We start from the raw sequence: 25,019 nt of genomic DNA, 5'->3' as shown, positions 1-25,019 counted from the left end.
ATTTTAAAATTGTTTTCAACATTCATATTAATCAAATATCTATTTTTTTATTTTATGAAATATTTTGGATTTTTAAAATTTAATTTACTCTCATGAATTAGTATTTAATTTATAAAATTTATAGGTAATGTAAATGGGTGTTAAATATTATATTATTCTATTATCTACAAATTACATAATACAGACCGGTGATATTGAACGGTACATAGTTTTTGAGAAAATACCGTTTTATCTACACTAATGTTATTAAAGTGGATGATGATTTTTGCTGAAAATAAATATTTAATTTATAGATTCTAGTTAGATAGTTTGATATATTAATTATTGGTATAAAGTATTTGGTTTATACCAAAATAATTAAAGATATTGTAAATTAAATATGCATATTATAATATTATGTATAATTATTATAATAGATGCAATTTAAGCATGGAAACGCAAACATCTATTTTAAATATGTATTATGAATTTATATAATTATAATTTTGTAGTTTTTAATAACTATTATCACTACTTAGAATCGTTTTTGAGTGAAATTATTTATTATTGAATTTAATTATTAAATAGACAACACACGTTCTGTTTAACCGTATCAGACTTTTAGGAACTTCTTTTAAGCATCAAAAAATAAGCAACACAAATTAAAATAAAACACAATAAGTATTTTATTCAACATAATAATTTATATTATATCATATTGTATTTATATTATTTTAAAGGTAAAATAACAGTTCACATAATAATATTACAAAATTACGTTTTTATAATGTAGGCATAATGATAATATTATTTTTAACTGTGATTTATTTTTTATTTCTGCATAACTAAAACGAAAAAAATATAACCTTAAAAAACTAGTGCCCTCACTATCAAATCACAAAGAAAAATATTACAACCAAAATTCCTTCCCAATATTCAACACAATCGTTATCTACAAAACATAACTGAGATCAACAAAACATCATTCATACCATACAATAATATAGCTAAATAATATTAATTTAATTAATTATTATTATATAATATATAATTTATGTATATATGTATTTATATTTTTACATTTTACAGTCTACATAAATAGAAAAAACTCGAAACAAAATTAGGAACATTTTAATTATATCTGTTTTAGAAGTACAAAACTAAACATCTATACAAAATTAACAATCAGTACATTTCGCTAAGTCTATAAATTGACCGCTAAAAAAAAAAAAAAAAATTCAAATGCAGTTTTGTTTATCTGCTCTAAGAAAAGAATTCCTCTTTTATTTTGACAAATTTTCATATTAATAAATATTTGGCTTCTTTGAGCTTATAGATTTTCTTCAGAAAAAAAAAATACGTCTTTAATAATTAGCCTTTTACGTTTGTAGGAGGGGGAGGGGGCCACTAATGGTAATGGTGGTCGAATTCACTTGTTTCGGCCATTGAAATTATGATACACAGTTAATATCCATAGCCTTAGAATGCAATCATGTCTCCTTATGTGCACTCGATAAAGTGCCTCTGTTCGATAACCGATGGTCGTTGAATCTCTTCCGGTTGGACGGGCGTCATTGCCTGTTGATGATGTGGTCGCAGATGGGCGTACATGTCGTCGTCATCATCGTGTTTGTCACTAACGTGCGGTCCACCGTAGATATTTTGATTTGTGTCGTCAGCGTGTTCCATTATACCGTTCGAGTAATTGTTTTGATGATACGCCTGGTAATCAGGACTGGAAATCTGTTGTTCAGCAGCATCGTCCTTGCCAACCGTGTACGGCGGCCTACAGGAAGTGGTCTTCCAGTGAGTTCTAAAGTCAGCGCAAAAACAAATACACCGTTAGTAACTATTTCCACCTTAAGACGTCGCCAAAAAAAAAATAATTGGCATTATAAATGAGTACTGACCTCAATCCGCTGGCGCTAATGTACGATTTTTGGCAACAGTGACAGGTGAACGGTCGCTCGTTGGTATGGATGCGCTTGTGCAATTTTAAATGCACCAGTTGAGTGAACGTTGACGAACATATCTCGCAAACGAACGGTTTGTCACCGGTATGTAGCCTCGAGTGTGTTTTAAGGTTAGAAGTGGAACTAAACCGTTTTTGACACACATCACATTCGTGCGGACGTTCTCCTGTAATAAACAATAAAATTAACTATCGTTCATATAACAATTATTATCATTACATTATAATATGTGATGTGTATACGTAAAGTGTATACATATAACGTGTTCGGGATGAATTTGCTTACCAGTATGTACGTAGTTGTGTTTTTGCAGATGAGCCAATTGTGTAAAACTCTTCCCGCACGTCTTGCATTTGAATGGCCTCTCGCCGGAGTGCGTTCTCAAGTGTACTTTCAGGTTGGACAGTTGACCAAACGTCTTGCGACATACGTTGCACTCATAGTGCATTTTTCCGTTTTTCTTGCTGATCGGATAGGGCAGAGACCTGTACCCACGCGAGTTACTAGTGCTGCCAGGACTTCCGCACGGCGACACGTCGTCCGGTGACATGGAGCCCGCCGGCGGACTGCTGGCGCTGGATTCCACCGGATGACCGCCAGAGTAGTGACACTGATAGCCACCACCGTTCTGCGGTGGGAATAAATGCGATTGGTGGTGGTACGGCATGTATTGCATCTGTTGACCAGGGGGAGTAGGGTAGACGAGTATTGCGGGTGGCGGTGGGCTACGGTGCATCTGGTGTAAGGGCGACAGTACTTTGGTAGACGAATCTGGACTGACTGACGCATTGACGTAGCTGCGTTGTATGTAAGTTGGGTCAGCAACCTGAATTTGCGGCGGAGGCGTAATCGACGGGGCAATCGGTGCTGGTGCTGCCGGGAGGCTCGAATCTTTGTTTTGCAACAAAAGGTTCTCCAACAGTGACTTCTGATCTCTGGGGTATTGATAGATGACCGATGGAGGGGGCGGCGCAACGGGTGCATCGAGTTTAATTTTTTTCGGTAGCGATTCGACCGTTTCACTGCACGGCGCACTGGACGACGATGGTTCAGCGTATCTTTTGGGTGACTGGGAGCGGACGACAATCACTGGCTCGGCAGCCGCCACTACGACCAGGGGTGGCGTTTGCTCTTTTTGCGGTTGGTCTGTATCCTTTCTGTACTGGGATGCTTTGCGTAATTTAATTTTCACCTTGAGAAACTCGTTAGTTTCCACTTCGACTGCTTCTTCGTCGGGTTTTGGCAATTTCGATTTTTTACTAAAAACAAACAATTTATTTTTTTAATTAAAAAGTTGTATTAATGTTTAAACGTAAATTTAACTCTTATGCAAATCGTTTTATTTGATTCAAATTATTTAAAATAATTTACCTGTAATCCAAAATGCAGTTGGAACTGTCGTCAGAATCGGATAAATGTTCGGGTGGTGTAGGTGCATCGTCGTGGTATGTGTGGCTGTGATATCCTTCGTCAGACCGTACTGAATGAGATTGAGCGTACCCTTGAGCTTTTCCTTCGTCGTCTACAGGTCTCAGTCGTAATCCATCTAACCGCAAAACGTCAGCATTTCCATTGTCTATGTATTCTTTGACTGGACTAATTACTACACGACGCATTGACGTGGCATTATTAGTCATTGCTTTATCAAACACGTTACGTGCATCATCGTCCTGCCAGTGAACCCGATTACCGGATTTAAGTGTAACGTCAGCACTATCTGTAGGCAATGGTGGAGGTGTTGAAGGAGTTGATGATGATGACACTGTATCTGCACCATCGGCTAGCATGGGTAATGTAGGAGACGTAGAAGTTTGTATTTCTGTTAAATAAAATTAAAAATCAAATGATTAATATTTATGTAGCTAAATTAAAATTTAAAAAATCTTGTTTCTAATTTATTTATTATAGTATAGTTATACATGTTTATAACAACAAAATGATAATTATTAAATTATATGAATTCGTCTGTATTATATTTGTTAGTTATTTAAGTGTGTGATCATTATTCGCGATAATTGTAACAACGCGGCGTTTTGTATAGGCAAAACTTATACACTCGTGTATATAATAAAATTAATACTAAGTAAGCGTAATACGTATGTTTTTAATAAAAAATCTAATGTTCATTAATAAATTTTTTTTTGGTTCACTTACTTCCTTGCATTCGTTGTATCATCTGTTCAACACTTGATGGATAGTTTAGCCTTTCAGCAAATTCACGACAATACCAAACAAGAAGTTCTTCATTTGGGAAAATTGGTCGGATTGTGTAAAAAAATATATCAGTCTATAAAAATAAAACACGAAATACATAAATAAATAGGACTTTTGACTAAAAGTTCATATTATAAATATATTATATAAATTCATCAAGTATTTTTTTAATTTATAATTTTTACTCACTCCGCATTGACAAGCGATCAGATTCTGTGACTGTGGTGAATATGGGGCACTCACGTACCGCATCCAGTTGGATTTCGTTTCATCGTACGTGTTTATGTAATAGAACGGTTTGTTCTCTTTATAAATCTGTAATAATTCGGGAAATTTAGTAAACGAAATACGGAAGAAAATGTATTTTACTTAATATTTCTATTAGGTGATAGTTAATAGAAGAAAGGTATTGTCTAAATAGCCAAAGCAAATTTACCTGTTGGCGCATTTTCCGCCAGAAATTATCTTGGGCTAGCATGAGTTGGACCTAATAAAAAAGTACGGACAGAATTGTAGATAAGAAAGCATCATTAAACCCAATAGGTAGTTTATTAGTTTAAAAGCATTATGAAAGAGCTACATTGATTTTTTAACAAAACTTACCCTCCAGAAGTATTTTCGTTTTCCGTTTGGTGCGTGTTCTTTAACGCACACTTCACCAACTAATGGACCAAATCTTGTGCCTAATGGAATGTATATGGCACTTTTTACGCCAGTAATCTATAAAAATATTTTGTTAATAAACCATAACTAAATGTCTAAATTTTATTTCATTTTAAACACTTACTTTTTTTCCAATTTTTTTCAATTTAAGATTTCTGGGTAATGAACTCTCTGCTCGATTTGGGTTATTTGGATCTGCTGGTTGATCTAATACAATATAATCGACAAATTTGTCGAATTCTTCTTCTTTGATTGAGTTGAAATCAAAAGGCAAATCGGATTCCATTGGAGGCGTTTCCTGAACGGGCAAAATTATCATGGTTTAAAATTAATACATTCACTAACGGAATCAAATGTTTATGATTGTTCAGGGTCACGTTGGTCTATTGATTTCACCTTCCAAGGCGGATATATTTTTAGCTGGATGTGCGCATTTCGTTCGTATCACATGGCCAAAAAGATAACTACAGCGGTTTAAACGCATACGTTGCGATGCTCATCGAGGTCAGACGCGGTGCATTTAGGGCTGAGTATGAGTGGTATCTTAGGGTAGAGGCAAGGAGGAGTTAGAATATGGGTCACTAGTGCCAACTGAGAGCCCTACAAACTGCACTATCGATCGTACTGATGCATTCATATATATATATAATATACTCTCAGTGCCAGTATTTCATTATGACGCGTTAGCCAAAATAAAGATGCAGTTCATGTAGTCAGAAGAAATATATTATGTTTATTATAGAGAACCATTTCTATTCGCATTTACTTATTAAACGTGTAATTTTAGACAAAGAAAAAGAAATGGAAAAAATTATACGCCACTTTGAATGCAGTTTTGTATTTATATCTAAATAAAATTAAATATAGCTTGCGAGTTGCGACCTTAAAGGTTATATTATTAGAACTACTGGAAGGCCAATATAATGAATAACTATACAGAAGAAAATAGCAATAATGAAACCGAATCATATGGTGTTTGCCAAATACCAATGTATAGTGACAGGGATACAATAATATATACACTCCCAACTAGTCTAAAATGATTTTTGTATTTCATTGAGTTAATAATATCAAATAAACTGTAATATTATACAATATAAGTACGGAGAAAAAGACGAGTTTTTTATTATTATATTTTTTTTTAAATATTTTCAAGACTATTAAAAACGCATAACACATATTTTTATAGGTATATGAAAATTTGTTAAGATTGAATTTAAAGTGTAAAAAAAATTATTTTTTTATATTTTTATCTTTCGGATTTTAACGAGCTTATAGGGATAATTATATTATCTCGTAATTATCAAGTAAATTACTGGAGAAAAAAAATGTTTAAAACATCTCAGTAAAAGGTTGTTGAACTTTTGCCCCGGAGCAGTATCCGATTACGGCGGCTGTCTAGTATAAATCCGTCTCGACAAAATGGCGGACCGGAAAGTTCGATAACGCAGTTCTAGACGGCTGCGAAAAGAATCGATTGGCGGCGGCTTCGCAGTAAAGGAGGGGTAGCAAACTAAAGAAAATACCGTGCCAATGTTTATGTAGACAAATATAATAGTTAGAACAAAAAAAAATTAACGACTCGATAAAACTGAATAACCAAATAATTGTCGAAGGTCCGTTGTAACCGCCAACAGACCAGACAGAATCAATATCACCGTACCGGAAAATGGATGGTGCAATGTCTGGAAAATGATAGAGTGAAAAAAATGTACGTCTGGTGTTTTGAACTCGATTTAAACTTTCAACAGATATTATAAATCGTACACAATTGAATTCATATTAGTGATTTTAGAATGTAATTTAAGTAAACATAATTATTTAAGTGCATTATTATAAATACAACGACCTGTTTATTTTTTATGCTTAACTGGTATAAAACCAAATATGAATGCAATTCACTACATTTTTTTTTTATGTCTTTACTAATATAATATTATGTTCATACATTCCACACGAATAAAAAAAAAAACATAAAATGTGTAAGTGTGTATCTATTTTTAATTATAACGCAAATGGAATTATTATTATTATACTTTCATCGGTTACTTAATGAGTTATTATTAATATTATTTTATGCTTAATAGTTATTAATGTGTGGACAGAATTTCGTACTAAAAAATGTTTATACAATTATATTATTAAACAGAACTTAAATTTACCTGTCTCATTGTAATTCTTGATGTTTTACTAGTCCTCCATAAATCCTCTGCAATGGTATAACCTGTAAACAGAAAATAAATATAAATTACAATTTGCAATACATAGAATTGTTCGCTATTCAAATTCTTTCAATATATGAGTATTTGTATAACACATGTCTGGACTTATTTTAAGACGGCCGGCGGCCGAAGTTCAGTTTGTCCCTTTTCTCCATTCAAATTATTTATACACGCACATAAAATTCCAAAAATCTTCACACATACTGTTCTCGATCATTCAAATAAAACATCGATACTTAGTAATGCATAAATTATAGTAAGTACTTGTTTTTGTATCCCCCAGACGAATGCGAATTCGGCTTGTTAATGACCACATAATATTATAATATACACATTACACACAGTTACAGATAATAATAATAATAATTAAAACAGATTATAAAACTGCAGTAAACGCTTATATACGTAATACTATCATAGTGTAGATTGTGTAGAGACGTAGAGTAAAATACAACGAATGTTATTATTATTATTATTATCTGAACAGTAAAACGACTAGCCGATGGTTTAAACAGTCTATGAGGAAGGTATATAATTAATCAATTAATAACACCGATAAGACAGAGACAACTAGACATGTTTATTTACCACGTTATTAGATTATGCTTTAAAAAATTTTCGATGACATATCCTCGCGGTGAAATATTAGAGTTTATTCTATAGATCGAACATTTTTTTTTAATTTATAATCAACGTCGTCACGAAATTAATGCGTTATTCTCGGAAATAATAATATCACATATTATATACATTTTGTAATAGAGAAAAATAGTTATCGGTATAGGTTGGTATGAACGAAAATAAATAATCATATTATTTAATACTTTCAATAATTGAATTACACGGTTAAATGTCATTTGTTTTATTATTATATGTATAAAAAAAAAAAACAAAAATAAAGTTAGTCTTTAAATTGAAATTTCATTATTAAGCGACACGTTAAATTATTATACGATATTTTTTATTCAATTTTAAAAACAATTTTAAATTTAAAGTCTTCAGCACAAAACCCTTGTATGAAAATTTCATAATAATTATTCAACAAAATAAACATTAATTATTTTAATTACGTAAATTATTGTCAATATTTGTGAATTTTGTACATAATAAGTATTAAGAACATCTTTTAATTAAACATATTTTAAAAATGATAAGAAAATTAATGAAATCTTTATCAAAAATGCATTTATGAAGAAATATTGATTAGATGTAGCTACAATATAAATTAGAATTTGCAATCACTAATTTTATTATGATTTATTCTACAATGTATAATAATAATGAAATACATTAGATACAGGCGATAAAGTTAAATTCGATTAAATCGTTTTTTGCTTTCAAAACATTGTGTACTTAAACTTGCAGACTTATATTAGCTACATGTGCTTTTATTTAATTATTCTTAAAATAAATTAACAAAACTCGTAGTTAGATGCAAAAAATTTAAACTCAAAATACTCAACTAAAAAACATAGTTTTTTTTTCTAACGAATGTAAACTATATTTAGTCACTCAACATTTATCCATTAGCAATAGCTTTGTCTAAGAATTTTTTGTCTTATATCTAAAATCTTTTATCACACGATTCTTTAAAAATGGCTATAATATTTATTTTAATTTGATAAAAAAAAATCATTAAAATCTTACAATATTTCAATATGTAATCGTGTATATAAAAAAAAACAATTATTATGACTTACCTCGTAAGCAAATGACACAGTTAGATATGAGAAAAAAAAATGAAACTTGTGAATTTTCTTTAAATTGTGAACCTGAAGCACATGCTCCGGAACTAGGGAGGTTATTCTTTTTATGTTATTTAAACTTCTATTATAATAATATACGATAATAGTCAATATGATGTTATATCATTACATCAACTCAATTGATACGTGTCTATAATAGTTACGTATACCCCCACTATTAACGTATTTGTAGGTATAATAAATAAGTGTATCAATAGTTTAATTAATATTTGTTTTCTCTTGATAACATTTTAATTTAAACTGAACACATTTCGTTTAACTATATATTGCACTATAATATTGTACATAATATATAGGTACTGCAATTTTGTCAATGAATCTTTTTATCTAATGCATTTTTAATGTGCTATAGTATCATACTCGCATAATTGTTTTCAATTACATTGCATATTTAATTTTTGTTAAAAGTATTACACTGATCTAATAATAGCGAAAATTTGATTGATGTAACGAATTAAAATCGAACGTTTAGCATTCGTTATCAAAACAAAAGTAAGCCAATAATTAATGTGCATTCAAAATGTTCGTTTATAAGTAATTACTGTTATTGCTGTCAAATACCGTAGAACCTATATAGTTAATATTTAATTGCATCATAATAATTTGTTTCGGCCTTATGCGTATATATATGTATTATTATATTTATCAAATGCACCTAACACTGATAAAAAGTGCATTGTGCATTTTGGTCAAGGACGTATTGGCGATTATCGAACAAATGCATACATGCCTCTTCTACATTATACATCACTTCACTCCGTGCGCCACGTCAGTATATAATATAGATATAAAGTAATCTGGTTTTATTGGTTCTTTCAGTTTTCAATAACTCAATTTTATTGTTGTTGTCGTATGTACACGAATATATGAAAGATTTGCACAACTGTAATAGTTAAATGTCCTTCATCCTGTTATCAGAGTCAAGGTCGAAATAAGAATTTTTAATAAAATATTAAAAAAAATACACTTGTTAACTCGCATTATCGGGGATAATATTACATTCGCATATTTAATTGGAGACTTGGCCATTGAAATACTGTGGCAGTGTGGCAATATATATTAATTTCGAAATTTATTCATTAGTTTTATGATCTCTTGTCTGTGTGGGATTAATGAACATTCAATTTAGATTTAATAAAATATGTGGTCTATATTATATGAATAAATAAGTATAGGTAGTTTAAGCGATGCTAACTTTATATTATTTTTTACAGTGTAGCAGGTTTTGGGTATAGCGCCAGGTCACCGTATATAAACACATAAGCGTTCTTTGTGTTTTAACCCCCTTCCCCCTGCAACTTATGTATTGCACAGATATTTAATGCTAGACAAAAAAAAATTGTAAATTTGTATTGAAACAGCTGCCCTGGTGTATTCTAGTATTTGCACAAGTATATATATATATACGAACAGCCATCTGACACTTGAGTGTACAAAACACAAACTAATGATGTGCACGTATTGTAAATTAATTTTATTCGAAAAATGATGTAAATTTTAATAATAATAATGTCAGAGAAAAGAATGGAGTAAATACGTGTTCAATGTTTTAAGCATTCATAAAGCATCGGTTGTAACTAGAAATTTTTAACACTTTCGTTGTGGGATGATTAAAAAGAAGAGTGACAATTGACAAAAGGTGAAAAAAATCTATGTATATAATATACGGATTTTGAACCTTATTTGTGTATTTATAAATCTGATAAAAATGAAATGAATTAAATTTTCATCGAAATTCCCTTAAACATTTTTGTAGATCTATATATATATCATACAAATTAAAAATACCTATACGGATGTATAATTGATGCTGGAATAACTAAATTCAACAAGTGTTTTAAAATATACTCTTGAATGTTCCTGTACGATAAACAACTTATTTTTAGAACTTACAATGTTATGAATAAAATATGATTATACTTAAAAGAAAATGAAGTTATCTTGAAAGATTCTAATGATTTTTTATGGGAACTTAGACACTTTTATTATTATAATTTATGAATGACATTCTTTGTGTTTATATAACAAGGTTTTTATTTTAATAATTAACCTATAATCCCTAACATTGATTAACACTGTAAAATAAAATAAAACTGTATTATGATATGGGTATCTTATAAAAAGTGAATAAATAATCTTAAGATTCTATTATTTTATTTATATCTACAACGGGGTAGTATATTTTTTACCAATACCCAAAGTTACACTCGCAAAGTTACAAATATTTAGCATAATATCTCAATAATAATTAAAATATAAGTATATTCTATTACATAATATAATATAACTGTTTCGCCATCGCCAACATTATTTTCCTTTAGAACAATATATAACATATTTTTAGATCGTTGTATAATAATATGTGTTATTGATCGAATAACTTGTTCAATGTAGTAACGGGATTACATTAGCAAGTACGATTTTTATTGTTATAATAGACACAAATGACGCGCATCAATATAGGGACATATTTAATAGTTTTGGTTTTCGATCAATACACAATAAACAATAATTAAATAATTAATTTTCTTTTGACAATAATCGTTTGTGTGGGCGCATCTTACCACTCTTACTCAATTCGAATTGTGTAATTTAACTATTTACGATCAATCGGGAAAAAAATATTGAGAACGTGTTTCGTGGTAAGTACACGAAAAGGCCTCGCGAGACATACACAATTACATACTAGATTATTGATGTTCACGGCCGCAGCCTTGGGACTCGCGTTTTGCCCGTTGCACATGCACTTTACAACAATCAAAATGCGATCTCCGTGTGTGTCCCGACATCGTAACAATAATAATGATGATATATTATTATTGTCATAAATAAACGTGTAAATTATAAAAACCACTGGGAAACATTTAGCGAGAATGCGTTTTATAATGATACTGATAGTCGGATATTACGTGACACGAAAACGTGCAGCTCGTGATTTCGTAAAACAATGTATTGGCATTAAACGCCTTATACAGTATAATATGATAATTATTGTCGCATAATGTAAAATCATAATTAATATTGGTAATTAAATCACAATATTATGGTATTGTAGGTAGGTACTTCGAAACGTCCGAGAAATATTTCAATTATTCTTTGGTTACAAATATCATTAGGTATATGTTATATCGATAATGGTAGTATAAAAAACATATCGTAACGACGACGAAGAATAGACAATTTTAAAAACGTCAATAATTAAACGCGTACAATAAAAATAATAATTATATGCGTGAAACATGCTTACCCAGACGGCGGTCGGCGAGCCCGGACTGTTTATAGTTGAAAACGAAAACGAAAAGTGTGGAGCTTGATAAACAAAAAGTATGTTCTAAGCTATCAGGCGTTGTACTGACCTAAGGCAACACAACGGTCTGTGTGCACCGAATTCTGGCTTGCACGACGAGGATGCGCTCTGCTCTCCCACCTACCACCCTACCACCCTACCCGGCTATTATCCCATCGTCGACGCCGACGTCTGGTCCCTGGCGCGCGCGCGCTCGCTCGTTCGCTCGCTGCGTACACCCGCTGCATATCACTCCCTCTCCGCCGGACGGAACGCGGACGGGCGTCGAGTGCATTTCCGCATGCGCCTTGGTGCATCAAGTCGACGACGCAAGCGCGCGCCGTCGCGGAGCAGCAGCACTATAGCGACGGCGGCGACGGCGACGGCGGCGTCGGCGGGACACTCTCGCTTTTTCACCACCGCGTATTATACACACCGACAACGACGACACACACACACACACACACACACACTTTCACGCATACATATACACACGCGGAAAAACTCGGTCAACGGTCGACGGCAATTTGGCGTTCTACTTACATTATGCAAGAGCAGTGCATACTCACACACACACACACGCACATACATATACACACATATACGACGGTTTTTCCGATATAATATAGTTCCGACGACAATCACGCTTCAAGTCGTACCTGACCCGTGGCCTATATATTTTGTACGGCATCAAAATGCATTTTCCATTATTGTTAATGTGTACCGTTTTGCGTTTTTAAAAAATGTCGACCAACCGTGTATACAAGTATATTATACTATACGTATTGTAAAACAAAGACAATGATTGTATAGACATTAGACACTGTATATAACACTAGGTGTACATACGTGTTAGAATAGAATACGGTTTCGAAATGCGTTACGACGTTGCGATTCTATTTAGGTTGTCTAACATTGCGGATAAAAACGTAGTAATGCAATGTGCATGGATGACGTGCGCGCGTCCGTCAGCGGTATAATATACTGCAGAAGTAAAAATAAATCAATAAGCTCTTCCGCGATATTGTATATGTATTATGATATCAACAAAAATATAATTTGAGTAAAATCCATCTCGACATATCCAACATGGCTGTCAATGGTACCTACGAATTTTACTAAAGTCGATTTTATGTAGTCTTTTGTCGTTGAAATAAGTGCAATATGCATGTATTTATACATATATTATATACGTATAATGTACAAACATCATAACAATATTGTATGCACTCCGAGTGGGAGTGTTTTATTATTATTATTATTAACACAACGAAAAACCGTGTAATCACAATGTGCGTGGGTTTTCAATAGTGTCGCGCGGTGTATGCGATGTATCTGAATGTGCATCAAGGTCATCACGTAATGCGCTTGTTGACGATGCGCGCGCGCACATTGCACACGAAATCTGGGTCAATCGCTATCGCCGCGTGTAAATATATCGCGAAATTAATAATAAACGAATAAACGTTTCCGTCGAGCTCCTCGATAAGTGCACAACAACTGCGTCGGCGGCGGGCGCTGCGCGGGTGTTGCAGCGAACCGCAACGGGGCTCAACTCTCGCGCTCACCCGCCGATGAGGTGGGTCGCGGTTGTAGGGCTGCGAGGGTTGGTTTAAGGGTAGCCGGCGAGGGGAGGGTTCAAACGGCATGACGGGCGGACGTTTTGCGGGGAATTCTCGTGGAAAACAACAACAATAACAAACGAATGGAAAATAATACGCGGACGCGCGTACATTATAACGGGAGAAAAACGGAAATCGACCGGGAAAGCATAACGGTAGCGGCATTATAATAGTGTATAGTGGGAACCCTCTCGGTACGAAATATAGCGGACAAAAGTTCATCAGGTCACCGAGATGGCGGCGGCGGCGGCGGTGGAGGTGGTGGTGGTGGCGAACGACAGCGCGTAATATTGAGGACGTTCGGTCAGTGGGCGTGTCCCGTCGGAGGTCGCAGTATACCTATATGTGAAAGAAAATCGGAAGTATATATAATATAATATAATAAATATAATGTGTACGGCGGTGGCGACGCAGCAGAACTGCAGAAGAGGCATTGGGCCAGCAGCAGCAGTAGCAACACTCCTTCCCCGACCGCGAAATAGTCGGTCAGACGGCCGCAGGGGTTTCGCTTGCTTCCTTTCTCTTCAATTTGCTCCCGCTCATTTTGACGTAACGGCGCGTTATTATTATTATCATACATCGCGCGTCTGTCTGGCAAACGTATATAGAGGTGTCTATATACTTCACTGATACTTTGCTTTGGTCTGTGCGCCGGCGCCGCCGCAACGCATCGTACTTCCGCCCCCGCAACCGTCGATTAGCCGAGAGATGAGACGATGAGACGAGTTTTGGAGATTTGTCATAGTTACCGTGCCGTATATCTTAATTTTTTTTCCCATTACCCCTTTCTCGTACAATTATAATCTGTATATAGCTGTAAAGATGTGTACGCGGTATATTATTATTATTATGGTTTTCCGCCGCCCAGACGGAAAACGATTTTCGCGACGAAAAAACTCGACGGCTGCCGCCGCCGTCGAGCCGCCTCGGGTCAATGACCAACTTGTGCACACTTGCGCGCGCGCGCTCGTTCGCTCACTTGCCGGTAACGGTAACCTAACCTCAATTTTGACGCATTTTATTTTTCGTTTCTTTTGTCGATTCTCTTCCATAATTTATTTATCGGCTCATTGACCTTACCGCGGGAGTTCGTACATCATCATAATAATAAAACAATATACCTACACGGATAATTATTACTATTTACTTGCGCGCAAGCCCCGAATCGAGTGTCGCCCGACGCAATCAACGCAATCACTTTATAATATAATATTATTGTTATTAAATGCTGGCTGCCGAACCGACTGACAGGGTCATGGTGGTGGCGAAGGATGGACATAGGCCTAAAACTTAATTATTTTAGTCGTAAAACAATATATCATCAGAGAAGGGTTCGGCAGTTACAATACAAGTGTCATTTTTTTTTGTTTTGTTATTGTTTACACCGCCCGCCATATTTTTTAAAATGCTTTGAGACTCTAATGCGATGCAACATACATATGCTATTATAGTTATATAGATATTTCGTTACATGTTTATCGTTCAGATTGTAGGCGATACACTATCCAATACTGATTATTAAACGAGAACTTATTGTGGAAAAATAAAATAAATTTAGATTTATAAATGATAAATTAAGATAAGAGTTGAAACATTGTCATGTAACTACTACTCGTAGTATAAATTTTTCAATACTATTGCGAATTTTATGACAAAAATTTAAAAAGAGTAAATTTCCTATACAAATATTTTTTTTTAACATTGGCTCTTTCATAATCGAGTCACAGATATATAATATAATATATATATCAGCTGGTAATAAAAACTTGAAAAACTGTCATTATCTAACACGGCATTGGTTAATTATTATTTATTTATACTCTACGCGCACTATATAAACCTATACACAGTGACATTTGCAATTCAAGTATTGCTGCTTGCAGCAGTATTATAAATATATCTGGTATATTTATAATATTTATGTAAGTATGTCCACAGCCGACCGATTTGTATAGTTTCGAATTAAAAACCAAACAAATATCTACACCAAGCGCACTATATGTACATATTACTATATCTAACGATGTACGCGCGTTAATTAATTCGAGTGGGCATTAATGATTGCAAAAAAAAAAACTCAGGTTGAAAAAAAAATAGTATAAGTAACAATTTCTTGTCGTTCTGCACTCCCCGCCATCGTGCGGCGTTCTTCCCTTCCCGACGCGGACGACTTTTACGGGCAACTACACACACCAGAGCTATGGCGGTGACCGGTCGATGAACTCTCGTGTGCGGCAGCCGTACATAACAATGTATATTATATATAGGTACCTATATCTATATATGTACGTATATAATATATATATATATTATATATTATATTATATTATAGGTACAGTGACCGCGGCGGCAGTGGTTGAGTTTTCTGAATTTGCAGTAAAAATGCGCCACCGCAGCCGTTGTTTTGGGATGAAACGTGAAAAGCTGTGCATGTACCTTAAGTGTGCAGGTGCTGTGAAAGGAGGGATAATTTGTAAAATTGCCAAAAAAAAATAAAAAATTGAGGCAAGACGAGCGTACAGGCGAACGAAAGAAAAAGCGATGCGCTCGCGCGCGCGACGGGAATTCGACGCCTGGACTAATGACCTCCTTGTAAGTGGAACAAACCGGACGCGACAGACACTCTTCTTTTCGACGAACTGAAGCTTTGAGCGCACAATTTTTTTCACTTCCCAAAACCCATCGTCCGCCGTGCCCACACCGCGTTGTTGTTGCAGAAGAAATGATAATACGTATATATATAAATATAATGGACTCGACGACAAATTTTCTTTTCCCACAGTCGACGTCGTCACACATGTGTAATTTGTATTATATATTATAATGTTTATACATAGTAATACTATAGATACGTGGTATAAATACAAGAGTACAAGACCATGCATGCATATGTGTGTAAACCTCCTGCAGGGATGTTATTATACTATGACCGTTATTGACGGCGTCTTTTTGTGTGCTATTCGATACCCAACGACGACGACTGACCATAAAATCACGACAATATAAGTGTAATAATAATGTGTATAATATGTAACTCGCGCACGCGATGACCTCAACAAAATGTCACAGATACGCGTTATGTTATACCCGATAATAATGATAATATATTTCTTGTGTTTGGTGACCTTCAATACCGTTAAAACCACCCTAACCGTGATCTTTCGGAAACGGTACTTCCAAGGACAAGGATATAATATCGTTTGTCCGAAGGCCAGTGGGTTACGCCACGGGGTGCAAACCGGCCCACAAAAATGGAAAGACGACAGTGCGTGTCGAATTGATGATCGTCATCTTTATCAGTATAGATTGGAAAAGGTTTATTTATTTATTTATTATAGGTGCGTATTGAGTGTCGTAACACTAATTACTAATTAGTGTATAGAGAAGGAGGAAGAAACGTGCATATATAATATAGAAGGTCACGTTTGTTATTGATATTCGATTCCCACAATGAAATTATTATAAAATAATGCGACAAGATAATATGCAATACTGGCATATCATACGCATTCCTATATTAATGCACATTGTGCGTGTACTTCATATTTTTTTTCCGATATGCGAATAAAAAAGTTATGCACGACCTTGCAGCTAAAACCGGTGTGTTATCTAATCGTAACGAAATACCTATGAATTCATAAAAATTTGTTTACACTTCCTTCAATGCAACTATTATCTATCCACCCATACGTATCACTGTGGGTAAAATATTATTTATAATGTCATGTGTCGTAATAATATTCTATAATAATTAATCACACATCAATTGAAAAAAAAAAATTATTTCTTTTCCTCAATACAACACGATATAACTATATATAGTGTTTTTGTGTCTATACCTAAGCCTGTACCTACGTAATCTGACAACTACAGTATTTACTCATAAAATAATATTACGGTGCTATGTGTTTAAAATGAAAACCGAAAACGACTACCTGCTAGAACAACAACAACAAAAATAATATTGTTCCGACAAGATGAGGGTGCAGAAGCGGTGTAATAGAAAGTTACGTATATAATGCGGTCGAATCATTTCTTTTCTTTTCGGGACGACGGTACACTATACGTTGCGTAATTCCTAAAAATTTGGCGGCTTTTCTTTAGATCATTGCACAAAGACACGGTCCCACAAAGTAACATTCTCGAGAATCAAAAAATGCCGAAAAAATAACACTGCTTTCACAAACACACACACACACATACGAGCCGATTGTAACCAAACCGTTTGTCGGGATCGAAAAGCACTTGTACGTCATATTATGCTATTAGGACAGGTCACGTCGAAATATGCCGCTACACACGCCTGCAGAGATCTCGAATAAATATTATTTGCCCGGGGCTTGCAAAGATTTACTATTAATTATTTTATTATGTATAAAAAAATTGACGACATTATTTATTTATGATACGATGATATTATATATATTGTTATATGATCGAGGTAAACCGCATCGTCGTATGCAACAATAATTCATGTCGACGGTGATGCACTGTCCTTGGCTACAGTGGTCGCTAAATATCGTTACCCGCGAACTGCCTTATAGACAATCGCTGCGGATACGATTTCCGAAAAAAAAAAACAAAGATATATGCTTAAAAAATTATTTGGCGTCCCGAACTACTGCGTATTATACCATATAATAATAGTAATAATACGTGTAGACGACCGGTCGTGATGATGCGGTTACCGGCAAATCTCGATTCGGCGCGCGGGAGGAGGAGCGAACAGGACATAACGAAAAGAATAAGCCGTCGAAAATCGCACGAAACCGCACGTCCTCCAAAGGTCGTTGACCGGCGCGGCGGCGGCGGTGGTGGCAGAGAACGCGTCTTATGGTCGTCGCTACGATATTACATAGATTTTTCGACGAAATTGCGAGAAGCGGTCGAGAGTCATTCGATTTCGGACGTTCGTCCGCGAAGATTTCGGCCTCGAAATAAGACGGGGAGGGGCGAGGGGCGTCACGCATTATGTAGCTATTTAATGATCAATCTCGATCTCTGGGTGCAGTAGAGTATACCGCGGAGGTCGTGGTCCGAGGGGCAGCGTTCGCGTGGGTTTTTGGGGGAGGGGGGCTGGAACGATCGTTTAAAAAATAATAATAACGTAGTTCGCGATTCCGGGAACGCGTCGAGCGCAAATTATATTATAATATAATAATATATTTTTATGTTGTGCGTTGTTTCACACACAACAACCTTGTCCGCGCCCAAAACCGCAGATAATCGCACACGCACACACGCTTATGATTTTGTATATTATTCGTATATAACACACACACAAGCGCGTGCTCGCATAATGGAAGCGACGCAAAGAGTCATCGACGGCCTCCGCGCCGCCGCCGCCGCGAACAGGCCAATGAACTTGGCGCACATTCAGCCGGCGGACGACGACGTCATCTCGTCACTCGCGAACGTCGGGTACATACTGCGACACTATACGGCGCGCAGCATCAAACGCGTGTCCAATCTTTTTTCGTTCTCCTCTCATTTTCAGCATTCCGCGCGGGCCCGCGATCAACGACCCCGCCGAATCCTCGCGATTCCAAACACGCCCAATACGCGCACACACGGCGACCGACGATTCCTCCGCGCCACCGACGCCGCCCCGACGTGTAAATAACATCATATTATTATCATATATATATATATATATGTACGCGGCGTATAGTAAATATAAACGCTTTACGTTTACACGTTCCGAGTGCAACGCACCCGCGACGGAGGCGTTTAACTCGTGAAAATATCAAATATGATACGCGCGGAACAACAATGATGTGAACGCCGCGGCGCACCTAAATATTATACAATTTTTACCTAACCTCATCGTCGCGGTCGTCGTCGTTTCAGCGTTACGACTTTTCTGTCGAAAACACCGTAATGACATATTATAGCTGCAATTGCGTGCGGCGATAATACGACAAAATAACGTTCGAGCACGTCGTCTTTGAAAACGAAAATTCGAAAAACCTTTCAGGATTTTCTGGAATTTCAATCAAATGCGCGTGATGATTGCGTGCATATTAATTACAATTTGTTAACAAATATTATGTGAGGTTACGTCGATCGTGGTGAAAACTATACATAACCATACGAGTATATGCGTGAAATATTAATCGTTTATCGCACGAATTTATTGCCCGTCGGTATTTCAAAAATCCGTTTTCGGTTAGCTACTGTATCCGACGTTAATGTTTTACGTTGAATTTTATTACCTTGGCATCGACTCGCCGATTTACCCGTCTCCCATTAACGCGCAACGATCGCCAGGAATTTCAATGAAACCGAGTGAATAGTAAGATAATATTATGGTTGTCGCTCACGAGTCATATTTAATACAATAATCGTATCGTGTTTAAGGAATACGTATAGGCCGGTATACAGTATACACAATATAGTAATACGTCTGAGACTATATTTCACCAAAACCTTCAAACGATTTTAAATATTATATAGGTGTATATTATATGTATTGTACGAAATGCGTTCGTCGTCTGACCGGCATTACAGTACCGCGATCGTGTTCGTCCGACGGCTCGCATAGGTTTTTGGATTAGAAGTATATTATTATAATATTATAATATTATCATGCCTATATTATACACGAGAGCCATCAACAACGTGTTCCATCTTGAGGCAACACACACGTCAGACGATGTAAACAAACTCGCGAGGACCAGATGATATATATCTATACATAATATATATATAGGTACGTATAATGTATGTATTATATTACAATATAACATTATTATATACGTGGGACGATGATCATATAAAAAACGACGAGGTCACGACGCCGGCACGTACGTCGCACCTATGTATATGTGGTGTGTTTGTTTGTATGTTTGCGTGTGTCGTCATCGCGTCGCGGTGTCAACGACAGCGATGTAAATAATAATATGCTATTATTGGTCGGATTCTGCAAAGACTGCGACTTTAAGACGGTAAAGGAGTGTTAGCCCGGCCAGACTACTCGAATTATTTCCAGATAGACCGCGTGATTAAGTGAGATAATGCCATCATAGTACGATAACTGTACTCGTTTAAGATTGATCGGAATATACGTTGAAAAGCCACACGACACGACGACGGACGACGGGCACGAGGCTTAAATCGCGACGTGTGCTGTGGCAGCCGAAGGAGTTCGCAGGACTCTGTACGACTGCAGCGATATAGTGATGGCAGACCGACTGTTTGAAACCTGCAGCAGAAACGCCGAGACGAACGCGATATCATACGCGTTATAAACTTCATACGTATACCGCGGTATAACGTCGGCGGCCGAGAGGATGTATATTATTTTTCTTCGTATTTTATTTTGTCTTCCTCCGTTCGCACGTTCGCGCGCATTATATGCGATTTTTTTTTCACGGGCGAAAGGCCACGGTTACATCGGGCGGGGAAGGCGGCGCGGTGACGGTCTGGTTGTACGTCGCACCGAGTTCACCGACCTGCCCGGGCGACCGAACGCGCGCCGCCGTTGCTAATATGCGCGTGGAGGGGAAGGCAGGCGGGCGGGCGCGCGGCCCGGCAAGGTCGATTCGCGAGCCGCCCGGAGGGGTAGCGGTCCCCCGCCCAACCGCCCGCAAATACCCATCCACCCCCTATCGCCCGCCCCGAGGACATTGCACCGGTCAATGGCTTTCGCGGGTCCGCATCGTTATTATCACGCTGAAGGTTCATCTTGGATACGGCAAAAATCACAGGCGCGTAAAATGTACGTACTATATATAATAATAACGCGTATAATATAATATAATATTATTATGTACGTGTCAAAGTCTTATTCAACGCAATGAATGGAATTGATCGGAACGAGACCTGTTGATCGAAGCGGGCCCCGCGCTTGTGGCGGGATAGTAAAGCGCGAGGGTGGGATTGTCGGCGACAGTGATATGGATCTTTTGCGACCTTATATATTACGTTATTATTATTATTATGCCGATTACACACTTGATGATAATAATATATTATATCGTTGCAGATGAGCCGATGACGACGATAGCAAACTCTGATCATATTAATTATTATTATTGTATAAGCGTATTACAGGCGTTTTTGTTGTGTTATTAAAACTACACACATACTACACACCTATATAATTATAAATAGGGAAAATGATATATTATATAAACCAATACCTACATAGCGATTGCGGTGGATGCTGGTTTTCCGACATTGCGAATATTAACGCAATATCGGTTACAAGTTGTCCTCTATTCCCCACCAGCCCTTATACTTTACGGTAGGCACGTTGATTTAAAGCAATACGGTAAGTACCTATCTACAACTATTACACACCCATCATATTGGCCTTGTAAATCCCTGTGCGGTGCGTCCGCGGTTATGGAAAAATTGTACGTTAATGCTAATTAATGTTTCCAACTATAATTCCCACGCTGGAGACTACTCAGAGTCCTATAACATTAAGCGTTACAGAATGTTTTATAAACGATAGGATTTTCTCAGAAACAAACATAATATAGTATTCGTAGGCTTATTAGAGAATTTTATTTTTATTGAAATCGATCCAAAAACAGTTAACGTAAATCATAATTATCACAATAAACATTACCGTTATAGAATATAGATATTAAACTTTTGCACTGAGTTCACACAGTATATTATGTGTCAATTACAATTAAAGATATGAAATATTAGTCATATTTTTTTAAATGCCCGTTAGTCATATACTAATTAAATTGCCATTGAATAAATAGTATTTATGAACTTATTGTAGTTTAGAAAGATAATGTATATTTAATGTGTTGTATTATTGTAATACGGTTAACTCATACATGTGTGTATTATGTGAAATGTAGATATTTTTTACATGATTAAATTAATATATTGATTGTGTTAATATTATAAAAATAAAAATTGTACTTACCAGAAATTATTGGTCGTTTTGTTTATTGTATCCTATGAGTTCGTTGTACGTTGATTATAAAATCATCTCGAAACATATATAGGTATCCAACGCGAAAAAATCACACAACCGAATAGTTCACAGTTTTATAAAATTAAAAAAATTTCGTACACCATAAAATATTATTTATACGTATATAATGTATATATAAATAAATACAATTTAAAAATGTAAAAAATACTATTAATGAAATTAAAATAAAATATATGATAATAAAATATATTATGACAGTATTTAATATTATGTTAGACAATCAATTCGCATATTATACTATATTATAGTCGTAATAAAAATGTGATAAGTGCGGAGCAAAAAACGTAACCGATCGGCGACAAGACTCGCACGGTCACCTGTCTGCGCTGACACTGCGGATCAAAGCACTTCCTTAAACTTAACCTTCAAAACGGACCGACCTCTGGTGGAAGAAACGGTATCTCCTTCCAACCGAACGCGACCGGTTCTCGCGGGCGCACATACGGCGTCGCGGCGAACGAACGGTCGATGAACTCTGAAAGTAAACGCCACAGGTAGTCGGTGCCGCCGTGGTTTGCGGTGGTGGGGTTACACTATATTATATGTACACTGTAACGTATATGTGTATTTGTGTGTGTGTATGTTTCCATCCAAAGCCTTCCTCTTTCGATGTTCTTTGTTTTTTTTTCTTTCTCATATTATTATATTTATATATACATTGTGTATTTTTTTCGTCGTATTTAACGGTACTGCACCGGTTTCTGGCACTGTGCAGTGCAAGCGCATTACAACCCTCGTCGACCACAGCGTGGTAAAGGTACCGCGAAATTTCTTTGACGGGATCTTTGTGCGTGGGGGGTAGGTGGTTGATATGATGTAGGCAGCGGGTGAGAGAGTTCTATCGTGTGAAACTGTGGGACAAAACGCAAATCATTTTTCCGCTTCCAAACTGTAGGAACAGTTGGTGTAGACGCGTATAAATGTATAATATAATATTATACATCTATATTTGCAGGTATACAGTATACAGTATCGCCAATGAAAGGTCACATCGCCAAAAGTGTATAGTCGCTATATAATGTACGAACATACAATGCTTAATGGTATTTATTCGAGTACACTTTGGACAGGCAGCCATTGGACGGTGTACGTATATATTTATTTATGTGTATTATTTAAAATATGATTATATAGTGATGAACTGATAATTAAAAGTGTGCGATCTATTCACCATACATGAGTTTTTCGTCGTCCGCCAAAACGAGATACAAACTGGTTTAAAGATGAAATTATACTCTTCCTCTCGAGTGGAACAAACCAATAAAAAATATTTGCCCAAAGGGTAATCAGGTTTTTTTTTATTCTCAAAATCTCACACCAAAAATTTTTATTTTTATTATATGCCCAACGATATAGTATACGCATACATGTATAATGTATATGCTATATACAACGCATGAATTATACGGTTCGAAAAACCCATTACAAGGTCAATGGCTTCTAGTGCAAAATTGTCAAAAATAACTACACCGGGGCCGTCCTTTGCGTTCAATTTTCCAGATTTTTGTCAAGTCAAGACGAAAACATGCATCGGCGACAAAGCATAATACGAAACCATCCTACTTACTCGTATTTTTATCAGTGGTTTTCTAGCGTCTTCTTTTAATTGCAATATAGACTTATTCTCAGCGAGAGTTCAACAACCTGTTACCGGTTTGCGCGGCCATCGCTCCAGTAAACTATATTCGCGGTCGACGAGCCATTGACCGTTCCAGTGACCACGCAGCAAAACGTATATGATCGGGTTTTTTCTCTCGTCTATTATACAACGGGTCTTCAATTTCAGGAAACGCGTCTTTTTCTCAACCACGACTCCCCCTCCCCCCCTCACCCACGATCACTATAAATCGAATCGATTTATAAATGGGTCGTGAAAACTGTTATTCTTTTACACTACACTGTTACACCGTTTACGTAATTTTTGAAATTTTTTCCTCGGCCTACATATCGTTAATTGAGATAAACAATAATGAACTATAACTGTACACCGTCGCCTAAGTATATTTTATACCTGTATTCGGTTCCATCGAAATCGGAATGACGTGCTTGTTTCGATTTCGGTGACTTTAACGGTGGTCAGCTATACGTATTAGGTACTGCGTATCGCAAAGAACTGCCGACGAAAATCATTGAACAAAATCAACAACAAACAAATCGTAAATCTGTGCCCCGCATTAGACGAGACGTCGGTTCGACGACGAGAAGTGTTCGAAAAAGTCGAAACGATACTTATTATCATCATATCGTTATCGGCGCTGCACAGTGAAATATATTGTAACATAATGATATGATACGACTATTGAATCCAGACAGACGTACGTAGACGTCT

General features: G+C 36.0%; 1 protein-coding gene across 3 annotated transcripts; it reads right to left on the bottom strand.

Annotated features, from left to right (window-relative positions):
* Positions 1–641: 641 nt before the first annotated feature.
* Positions 642–23,030, bottom strand: LOC114124470 (B lymphocyte-induced maturation protein 1 homolog). Of its 3 annotated transcripts, none has more exons than XM_050201409.1 (11): positions 22,619–23,030; positions 6,992–7,053; positions 4,954–5,127; positions 4,770–4,886; positions 4,603–4,653; positions 4,356–4,481; positions 4,107–4,239; positions 3,324–3,771; positions 2,238–3,211; positions 1,890–2,118; positions 642–1,792 (listed from the first exon to the last, which is right to left on the bottom strand). In XM_050201409.1, the coding sequence occupies exons 2-11, from the start codon at positions 6,998–7,000 to the stop codon at positions 1,480–1,482; spliced, it is 2,574 nt and encodes an 857-aa protein (XP_050057366.1). In that variant the 5' UTR covers positions 7,001–7,053; positions 22,619–23,030; the 3' UTR covers positions 642–1,479. The 3 variants fall into 3 exon arrangements, with proteins under 3 accessions (XP_050057366.1, XP_050057368.1, XP_050057369.1); XM_050201411.1 differs by lacking the exon at positions 22,619–23,030 and adding an exon at positions 12,065–12,864; XM_050201412.1 differs by lacking the exon at positions 4,603–4,653.
* Between the last annotated feature and the right edge of the window lie 1,989 nt (positions 23,031–25,019).

Source organism: Aphis gossypii, chromosome 2, assembly GCF_020184175.1.
Source record: "Aphis gossypii isolate Hap1 chromosome 2, ASM2018417v2, whole genome shotgun sequence".
Taxonomy (NCBI): Eukaryota; Metazoa; Arthropoda; class Insecta; order Hemiptera; family Aphididae; genus Aphis; species Aphis gossypii.
This window is presented reverse-complemented; position numbering and strand designations above follow the sequence as displayed.